The 10,764-nt window shown below is 40.9% G+C and overlaps 1 protein-coding gene across 2 annotated transcripts; it reads left to right on the top strand.

Annotated features, from left to right (window-relative positions):
• On the top strand, window positions 1-10,496 carry LOC145497056 (protein FAM114A2-like). Of its 2 annotated transcripts, none has more exons than XM_081476849.1 (5): window positions 1-1,322; window positions 2,992-3,287; window positions 4,751-4,953; window positions 5,965-6,120; window positions 7,056-10,496. In XM_081476849.1, the coding sequence occupies exons 1-5, from the start codon at window positions 433-435 to the stop codon at window positions 7,719-7,721; spliced, it is 2,211 nt and encodes a 736-aa protein (XP_081332975.1). In that variant the 5' UTR covers window positions 1-432; the 3' UTR covers window positions 7,722-10,496. The 2 variants fall into 2 exon arrangements, with proteins under 2 accessions (XP_081332975.1, XP_081332976.1); XM_081476850.1 differs by having other exon boundaries at window positions 4,754-4,953; window positions 7,056-10,495.
• Window positions 10,497-10,764: the final 268 nt, after the last annotated feature.

Below are 10,764 nucleotides of genomic sequence, written 5' to 3' on the forward strand. Positions count from 1 at the left end.
AGGCTTCTGGAACCGATTGGGTGATTCCGTTTAATCTGTTTAATCACTCTTGCTCTAGCGTCTTATACGAACCTTTCAAGACAAACTTTTCATTTACTGGCTTCATCTTTTCCTGTTATCGGGCTGAACCTATCCCATGGATCCATAGGAGTTCAGTTTTTGCACTAAAATTCCTTCTGGACAGTCAGAGCCAATAATTGCAATTTACCAGGGAGGGGCGGGGGGCGGTTAGCCTGCGTCACAGACGGAAAGTTTCGTTACGCGTAATAACGTACGGTTGGTTGCGTCTGCGACAGGCTAAGGGGGGTCAGCCAAAGGACTCACGCACTTATACCTAGAGACTTCTAGTCAAAAACATCCGTGCTTCAATTTAATTTCAATGGGCGCAACTTCAAGCAGAAAGTGTTTTCTTGCTACATCGCCCGCTTTTCGATGATCACAAATTTTCAACAACACCTGGGAACCACGAAAATTTCAGGGAACTCCCTCGGGACAGGCTATTCCGTTGCGGGTGCGCGGGATTATCCTTGTGAGGTGAACAACATTGGGACCCAGTCTTTTCAGTCTCACACTGCTCAACAAACTGGTGTACTCGGTATAAACAGTGCTGTACTTTCATGGGAGAATTTTTGTAATTTGGCTCTTGCGGTGTTTGTGGATGTTTACATGGATAAGGTTTCAAGAAACAAAGCTACAGAAGGAGGAAGCAGCGACGAAGAAGAAGCTTTCGAGAGCGCGGATGAAGGAGAAGAAGCCTCTATAAGTGTGAAGCCGACATCCGCCACGTCAGCTGACATTAGATCTGCAAATTCCACGTTGAAAGAACTGGTTGGCAAGAATGATGCGTCGCCAACAAGTCAGGTTGCCTCAGGACAGGAAATAAAAACTGGAACTGCAGCAGAAAGGAATCAAAATACAAAAATGGATAGTGATACAGTAGAGAGTGAGAATGAACACGAGGTAGAAAACCCTGCAGTAGAGAAAGATCCCTCCATCATAAGCGAGCACTCGCCTTTGCCAGAGAGTGAAACACAAGAAGACACTGATCAGCTAAATATTACGACGAAGGTATGTGAGGATGAAATAGAGACTAAACGAATTGAGGAAGACAATGGCGATACTGAAACAGACAAACAGGAAGTGAGTGCTGGAGAGGAACAATCCCCAGAAAACGAGGATGAACTGGTAGCTAAGGAAAATAAGCTTATAGGAGAGAGCAATGACGATGGACAAAAGGAAGCGTCTGAAAATTCAGCTAATGATCAGCTGAAGGATATTTCAGGATCATCTTCTGATGTTAAAGTCGAGGACAAGCCTGACAGGTAATGTTTTGTTGCATGGGTATCTGCACAGTTTGTTTGGGGTTAGGGTTGGGGGAGGGGGGGGGGGGGGGGCGCATTTAGCTTTTCGTTTAGGCCCGGCTCATACGTCGCATTTCTGCCATGTGGAATTCGATTTAACGAATTAAATTTGACAGAAATTCGATGTCTGAATCAGCTGCCACCAATCTGCAGCACATTTGACTGGTCTTGTTGCATTATTTGACAGAAATGTGACACTGATTCAAATGTCAAATTTCTGCCATGTCAAGTCTCATACATACATCATGTTAATGTACTGAGCATGCATAAATGTGGTCCCACCAAAGAAAAAGAAGAATCTTGGCCATTCTTGTCCCAATGCAAACTGAAAATATTGAAACACATACTGATGCATTGTCAGCTTTCTCCATCTCGTTCCATTGGCAGACAATTTTTCGAAAAATCCCTCGTCGCTCAGTATCTTCATCCACCATATTGAATACACTATGTTTAAAACATTTTCCACTGACCCACATACCCGAGAGTATAAATTCTGAATTAAGTGCAACACAAGTGCGACATGGCAGAAATACAACGTATGAACCAGGCCTAAATGTCAAGCCAGCATTTGAGCTGAGTGGCCCAGATCTTTTGGCAGGGTCAGCATTTAGAGGTTGGGAAAAAATTGACAATTAATTTAATTTCAAAATTCTCACTGTAATTTGATAGCCAGCTCTAGGCTTTAATTTGAAATAGGGGTTCAGGTATCTACAGTTTAAACCGGACACACTACACCACTTGGACACAAGACTCCTCTTAAGGTACACAGTAACCTTAACTGCAGAAGCAAATTTTTAAAGCTGACATTTCCATCTTAAGTTCTTCAGAGCAAATTTCCCCTTTACAAGATTGTTATTATTGGATGAGGTTTTTGTGATATCCAGAATAATTAAGGTCAAGGCAGGGGTTATCAGCTGAAGCCAAAACCGATACCTTGATTATTCTGGATATCACAAACGCAAATCTAATAATAATTGTTTTATTATACATTGAACGAAAAAAAAAATGGACGTCATGTTTTTGCTTCTTCACTGGCGGCAAGTAACACAAAGCACACGAACTTGACATAATTACCCTTAGAAATCATGCATCGCGGTCATATGTGACATGATTAACCATGACCTTGAGTGTCCTTGACATGATTATTGTATAATCTGTAGCCAGATGACGTCACAGGCGCTGATTTTGAAAATTCACTGTATGGTTTCAGCCAATAACTTAAAAAATCAGCTGCTTGAATTCACCCTGGCAGATGACTCTCACTGTCAACTTCAAAATTGCCGGCGACCAAAGAAGTGCTTTACTTATGCCAGCCAGCAAAACACTTCCTTTAGAGCTTTAACTATCTTTCCACCACATTAGTTTGCATGTTAATTGAAAGACTGAATACCCAACAGCTTTAACTTATCAGAGATGTCATTGAGTTTTGAATCAACTGTAGTCTTGATCTTCACATCCAAAACAAACTTGTTACCTTTTGAGTGAATTGTATCAACTACAGGCAAGTTCACCCATAGCATGATGGGCCCATCAGACTTACTCGGTCATAACAGGTGTTACAGGTTACAGCGCTAAATTGACAGCCCTAATTATTTACTATTCTGATTACGTTGTTCTTCTCTCTTTGCAGCTCAGCAGAGAAGCCAGCTCAAGAGTCCTCAAATTCTGGTGGGGGGTGGGGATGGGGAGGTTGGACCTCAATGCTCTCCCATGCGACAGCTTCTGTGACATCAGGACTGTCCTCTGTTATTGAGACAGTAGAGACATCACTAGGTGTTCCTGACCCAGAAGAGATTGCACGTAAAGTAAAAGCAGAAGAAAAGCTAGTGCAAGAGAAAAGAGCAGAAGCAAAAACCCAAGAGGCAAAAACCCAAGAGGCATCTGCAGAAGACAAAAGTGAAAGCAAAAATGAAAATGAAAATGAAGGTCTGTGGGTCACTGATTTGTATGCATGCTTAAATGCACTACAAGTTAAATACACAGAGAATACTACATGGCCATGTGGAGGAACAAAATTTCTCTTTGAGTGTTGAAAAATATTTCATGAGTGAGTGCAGCAAACGAGGGAAATATTTTTCAACACAATAAGAGAAATTTTGTATCTCCAAGTGGCCATGTAATGTCCTATTTATTATATAAAAACCAATTAAATACTAAACCATTTCACTTTTGCACTGAAAGGTATGATTCATCATGTAACCATGGCAATGGTGATGTTTTACTTCTGAAGATACCATTTTATTTTCACATGTGAAGATATAATGTTTTCATGTGAAAGCTCATCTACATGTAGCAATTCATCACAGAGGTGTTTATGCTATAAAAAAATGTTATTTTTGTAATTTATTTAATGCAAGTAAACATCTAATTTTATCTTCTTTAATGAAAATTATTGCATGTGATGACCTAATATTGTTTTAACTGCTAGATGTTTTTTTATCCATTGAATTGAGTAGATTTTCCCTTGAGTGGTGTATCCAGAATAAAGTTTTTGTTCCTGGCAGCATTTTTAAATACATTAACTGCTTCACTTCAGCTCATCGAACACAACAGTGATGGAAATGTGCTGTATACTGGGTTTGAACAGATTACTGATCACACCAGTTTTTGATGTACACTAACAGTAAAACATTACAATGGTGGAATCAACCAGTAGAAAAAGTTACATGGACATGTTTTAAAATGTCCAGACACAGAAAATAAATAAAAATTCCATGATGAAGCTGGATGTTCAAGGCCCCTTGTGTACATAAGCAATTTCAAATAGTGAGATTATAAAGCTATTTTTAGGCAAGCTGATGATTTGAATTCAGTGAAACCTGTATTAAGTGGACCCCACATTAAGCAGACACCCTCTATTAACTGGGCACCAGCCTGAGTCCCAAAATTTTCTTCCTAAATTTACTGGAAAATAAACCTGCATTCAGCAGACACAGACACCAATATTAAGCCATTTTGTTGCACAAAACCTGCAATAAGCCAACACTTCAAGGGCTTTTTACTTCTGAAAGCTCAGCTCAAACTCTTTTAAATTGTTTGGCAATGTCGTTTTTAAGCTAAGTAGATTATTCCAGATTGATGCATTGACTGACTGGACATTATGCTATGAGGTAGCAGTCTTTGATCTTGTACTGTATTACACTGAGTAACTAAAGGGTTAATAATTAACTGTTATTGCACAATATATTAGAACCTGTATATAATTAACTATTATTGCTCAATATATTAGAACCTGTTTAGAGTAGACATCCTGTATTAAGCTTAAACTAGTGAGGGTCCTAAGGGTGTCAGCTTAATACAGGTTTCATTGTACAAATTTACTCCACAGACATTTCCTTTCTTTAAACTTAAATGTGCAAGGTGTTTAAATGCTCCTTTTTACCTTTCAGCAGCTGGTGATTCATTTTTCTCTGGGTTCGGTGTGTCAAGCTTGACCAGTGTGGTACAGAGTACTGGCAAAGAGCTGATGTCAGGTGGGCTAGACGCCTTGGAGTTCATTGGCAAAAAAACAATGAATGTCCTAGCTGAAGGGGATCCTGGGTTGAGACAAAAGAGGGAAAAACTTGCAGGAAAAGGGCCAAGTCTTTCACAGGTAAATCCAATTAATATGGCATTTACTCGCTAAACATTATATTCTGCAGTGTAATATTATATAGATGTTTTGTTACATAAGATGTCCTCATTTCCTGTGAATTAAGTATTTGTTACCAGTAACAATGCCTATTAGCAGGTTTCATGTTTATTTCTTCTTGCATAGGCAACGTTTTCGGCACGTAGGAGGGCAAGCCAGTGAGCAAAGTGAACTAGTAAGGGGTTGCTGCTCATTATCCTGGTTTAACCACCTGCACTCAAGAAGTTAACCTGGCATGACTACTCATGCTGCAAAATTCTTAATTGCCTTGTTGTTAAAGTATGATAACTATTAGATTTAAAAGCTTGAGTATAATTTTCTCTGAACAAATTGTCAAGAAGCCATGGCAGGGCTGTAGCCGAAAAAAAGTAGGACTGGGGCAAAGTCCATGGTTAAATTCTCTTCCTAAGTATTTATCAGTACTTTACTTTCCCCCTTCAACAAAAAGGTAAAACGAAAATGAAAAAAAAAATTACTGGGGTAAGTGCCTTGGTTTGCCTCATACTGGCTATGGCTCTGCATGGTCAACTTAACTAGAGTTGCCTAAGAAAATACATGTAACACTGAAATAGTTGTTGTAGAAACTCTACTTCAGATAGCTCATGTCATTATTCCAACATCCATCTATAGTCAAGTATCAAGTATAAATTCCATGCACATGGGGGTGAAATGCAGGTTAAGGGTACAACCTACATAGGCGTTTGTACGCATTGCTTGTCTATGATGCACCTATCAAGAAATATCAGTCAACGCATCTGAGACTAGACTGAGCCTGCAGTCAGGATATGGTCTGAAAACTCTAAGAAAAGCCTTGATCGCACGTCCTATTCCAGCTCCGCAAAACACAGCCCTTGTTTCCCCAACTAAAAAGAGCTGCGATATTCAAGAGATCAGCAATCGTTGTTGTTCATGAACAGTAGTGTTATCAACTCGAGTTTGAGGGTACTAAAATGAAACAATTTTTGAGGTCAGGTTTTAAAGGAGGCCAAGGAAGTATCGGAACAAAAAGCTACAGTTGCACCTGAGGGGACCACAGCAACTATAGACCTGTTTAGCGAGTTTGACAAGTTCCAAGGACTTTCTCATTTAGAAGCACTGGAGATGCTCTCACGTGATAGTGAAGCCAAGGTCTGTAGAGATTCCTTTATATGTGACAGGTGTTGCCATAGGATGTTTTGGTAACCCAAACATTTAGTTAGTCTACACGTATAAATGAAAACAAAGCAGGCTATTTGGTTGTGATTCTCTCACTTTTATTCTGTCAGCAAAACAGTTTGACCTCCAAATTTACTAAGAACCAAACGGTTCTCTGGCAGTGGACCAGGTTTTAGCCTTACTCGCATTTCACGCGTCCCTTACAAAGTATAACAATCACACTAAATGGAGAGCACGGACCTCGACCCGAAAAATTATAGACTGATGACGTAGCTGTACTGAAGTCCGTGTTTCTGACTGGATCAAAATGGAATGGTTGTGAGAAGTCGTAACCACGTGACAACAAATCAGGCACTATAAAACTGCCTTGTTAAATTTCATAAAATATTTCAGGTTGGTTCTCGAGTATCTCGATAGGGTATGCTCGGAGAATGACTTGCGTTTACTAAGCCTGCAGCAAAGTCATGGATTTTGTGCGTTGTTTCTAGGGATTTCAAGACATGTTGCCACGTTTCGCGAGTTTGAAAGTAATTTGTTGGAATCATTTTTGAATGCACGTTGACCCAATGTTTTTTTTTTGTTTTTTTTTTTTTGCGCTTAAATCCAAGGGCAGTGTGTCTTGTTCTTGGAAAACACTTAAATCTCCCTGCAACTCTCGCTAGCCGTGTATACGAATGGGTTCCGGTACTGTTTTCTTTGAAGTGGTCCATACATGTACCTCTCCACGCTAGGCTACCGGTGAATAAGAATGTTTGGGGAGCGCTGAGATGGACAAGTATCCCACCAGGGGGGAGGGGGATGTAGGAATACGCCTAGTGGATACATGCTACGGAAACCGTTCACTAGGTTGGAATGCAGATTTGGCCTTACTGATCTCAAAATCGCGTTTGTTTCCCTTTTGTTATCAGCTGGAGTCCTGCATTATCGATTTGACAGAAGACGAACTCAGTGGAGTTAAGCCTCTTCTACGCGCTGTGGAGGAAGTTTTTCACATCGACGAAAACGACGCGGATGACGAAGTGGAAGGACTAGACTTCAAATCCGAAGTTGTAGAGAACGTCAAGTCGCTCAATCTGCCGCTTACAGCAGACAAGATCGTCACGTCTCAGGAAAAAGCAAGGGAATGGACTGCAGCATGTGTTCAAGAACAGGACGATACACCAGGGAGCAAGGACGGAGTCGACATTTATACCACAGCCGTTTCAAGTATGGCGGAGCTCACAGCCCGAACTGTGGAACTATTTCACAAGTTTACGGAACTTTTGCTTCACCAGGCGGAGCAAGCCGCGGAAACGTCGTCCCTGGTGCGTGCGCAGTGCGTGCGGAAAATGACAGACGCGGTTTTGGAGGAGATTTCCGTAATGGCGACGCACTTTGCGGGCTGTTTGAACACCGCGGCTGACGATTCAGACAATCCGGACTCGGTCAGTTCTCTGATAACGACATTGTATCTCGATTCGTCAACAAGTGCTGACTATTTGCGGAACTCGCTAAAACTGTTGCGTCCCGTTTTGCAACTGTCATCTCTTGATGAGAAGAATGCTTCTAAAATTTCATCAGTAGCCGCCAAATGACAAGTCTTCAAATTATTACAAGCACACCAAAGACCTGTAACGGGACAGCCTGTCCAGCAAATGTTTTATTTCTTTACTCGATTTGTTTGATAAAACGGAAAAAAAATTCAATCAACGAAAACGCCATCGCACATGGTATGCTATAAGTAATCAGGGACTCGTACATTTATCTTTCAGATTCAAATATAAATGTAATAAAATATTTTAGGTACGGTCGATCTCTCTTGTCCTGTAACTGTGTTGTTTTGTTTGTGGTCCAATAATTTACTGGCCATTGCACCACTTACCAGCGCTAGATTAATAGCTTGTTGGGACCAAGGCCCCAGCAACTTCAGGGTCCTACCCAGTTCCCGTCGTCGATTTTTGTAGGCTTATACATTATGCATGCTAAAGCCCGTTAAGTCAGGTCAAATCTTGTTCATTATTTCTTCCCCAAGTAACTGCTATAACTCATTCTAGCTACGCTATCACTCGTAAAAAAGGAGCATTACCTCTCTCAGATAAGAATTGAGAGAAAAAAAAACACGTTAATGAACAGATGTCTTTTTAAATTTATATTTATAGATTACGATTGTCAAGTCTTGCCTCAGCTGAGTCTGACTTTTTTCAATGAAGACTTCATTCATTTATTCATTCATTCATTTTCCAAAGAGAAGCCGTGATCCTTCCGCAACTAACATGTTTGATTCGAGTCAGGTAGCATTAAACACTGTTTTCACTGCTACGCGACCTTCGAAATCAGAACACTCTTTGTAGTAGACTATTCCGTCAATCAAACAACGGTTCCTTATATGGAATACTGGTCTGGATAAAAGGATCCACACGTGCATAGCAAAATGTTGGGAGCAACGAAGATAGAGGGTCCTGAATGGGGTGGAATGGGAACTGGCATTGGCCTGAATTTTGCCCTGAGATTTAAGTCACTGGGAATGGGAAAAAAAATGTCAAAATTGGGAATGGGATAAATATTTTGGAGTCTTGACCAGTCGAGACATCACTTCAGTATTTCCTGGGGTCGTGTTCAAGCACCTTGTTAGTGTCAAGTTTTAAAATGTTTATCCAGGTCTAGCATGATAAGTTCATCGTGAATAACATGAACATTAGCACTTGCCATGGCTCATTTTTAAATGTACAAAAACTAAAGCATCAATTGCAGATAAAAGAGGAAAATTTAAATGTGTGCTATTGCTTTGTGTTCTTGGGTGAGACACTTTAACTCTCACATTGCCTGTCTCCAACCAGGTACATGAATGGACTCCGGCGAATTTTTATTCATACTGGGGGTAACCCTGCGATGAACTAACATCTCATTAATTCAGGGGGAGGATTAGAAATACTCTTGATCGCTTAGTGTTAGGGAAATCGGCGCCGCAGAGTTATTGGCCCACAGGGTAAAAGGTAAAGTCTGCTAGACCAAGTCTCTCATAGATACCGTTGCTTTTCTCCTCGATCAGTAGCATAGGGCGACTGAGAATACAGCTACACCTAACACCTACCTGGATGTGATACTAGTTTATCATATCGCTACCCCGGCCTTGTTTTAATTGACCTGTAGCTACCATTTATACACGTGGATGGAGAGAAACGATGTCGTGTCTTGCTCAAGACTTCGCACAATGAACCCGGACACATGGCTTAAATCTGGACCTGTTGATCCCGAGTCCAATATGCCATTAGTCCATCGCGTCTTCATCCTTGTCGAAGGTGAAGGGAACTTATTAAATGTCTTCTACACTCAAAACCTATGGCCCTATTCTCTCAGAGGAGAGCTAGGACTGATGATAGTCAAAACAAGACCCAAACAAGCTACTTTTTCACTCTATCCACTTCCTTATAACTACTCATTATTTTACTCTAGTTGGGAGGCGTGATGACATCATGGTTAGTGTGCTATTCCCTGAATCGAGTGGTTCGGGTTCAAGACGTGGCCGGGGACATTGTGTTGTGTTCTTGGGCACGACACTTTACTGCCACAGTACCTCTGTATGCCTAGGTGTTTAAATGGGTACCGGCGAACTTAATACTGGGGGTAACTCTGCGAAGGACTAGCATCCCATCCAGGGAGGTTAGAAATACTCCCAGTCGCTCGCATGCTGCAGAAACCGAGATAAGCTTCGGCCTGATGGGCCACTTTGACTTGGTTTGTATGCAGACTTTTTAATTTACTCATGTTGCATAAATTTATAACCTCAAAAGGAGCTTAACAAGACTGTCATTCAAAAATTACGCGTAGATAGAGATCACTACACAGTATTCTTTTCAAAGTGTTGGGCGAGGTCTGTCCGTTTTTCCAGTTCTGTACATAGCTTTGCCCGCATGAGCAAATGTGTTTCTCCATACATGATTAAATATGGCTGTGTCCATCGCCGCTTCTGCGCAAAGGTTTCCTTAGAAATTCGCGAAAGTCTTTCATTTGAACCAAGTAAATTATGACATCTGTTACACAGTTGAGATATGCGATACTTCCACTGGCATAGCGAATTATAAAATCAGTTGAAAATTCTCGGTTTTTTTGAGCTGTCAGAGTGCTCGCTATCACATAACCGAGGAAAAAAAATAACTGATGATAAAGGTGAAGGTAATGGCAATAAGAAGAGAAATTCCTCTAAACCTGACTGACCTCATCTTAACCTTGAAGGCATTGTTCAGCGGACCATTGCCAACGGTCCTGTTTCCTCTGACCCACACAGTTTTCATCAAGCAGATGTTAATGTAAGTTATAAATATACCCGGGAGAAGATACTGTACTGGAAAAACCACGAGTATTATTTTAAATGGGTAACAATTCTGGTCGTTCTTGCAGACGACAGTGAATGGGTCTCATTAAGATCCACTCTTATGCCGTCATATGCAGCTGCGAGAAACAACATGGAAAATAATCCGAAAACCCAGGCAAATATTATCATTTTTTGCACTGTGCCGGCACTGAACGTAAGTGGATTTACATTAGTTGATAAGTACTTTTCGAGACTTATGACGACCAGGTTATTGACTGTAATGGCAGGAAATATGAAGTTGACGTATCGAACCAGCTTGCACGGCC

Source organism: Orbicella franksi, chromosome 9, assembly GCF_964199315.1.
Source record: "Orbicella franksi chromosome 9, jaOrbFran1.1, whole genome shotgun sequence".
Taxonomy (NCBI): domain Eukaryota; kingdom Metazoa; phylum Cnidaria; class Anthozoa; order Scleractinia; family Merulinidae; genus Orbicella; species Orbicella franksi.

Bases quoted from the DNA above. Each gene is read 5' to 3' on its own strand.
- LOC145497056 (XM_081476849.1), top strand. From the start codon at position 433: ATGATCACAAATTTTCAACAACACCTGGGAACCACGAAAATTTCAGGG. The intron at 1,323-2,991 runs GTAATGTTTTGT...CTCTCTTTGCAG, and splicing joins GTCGAGGACAAGCCTGACAG to CTCAGCAGAGAAGCCAGCTC. The intron at 4,954-5,964 runs GTAAATCCAATT...TTTTGAGGTCAG, and splicing joins AAGGGCCAAGTCTTTCACAG to GTTTTAAAGGAGGCCAAGGA.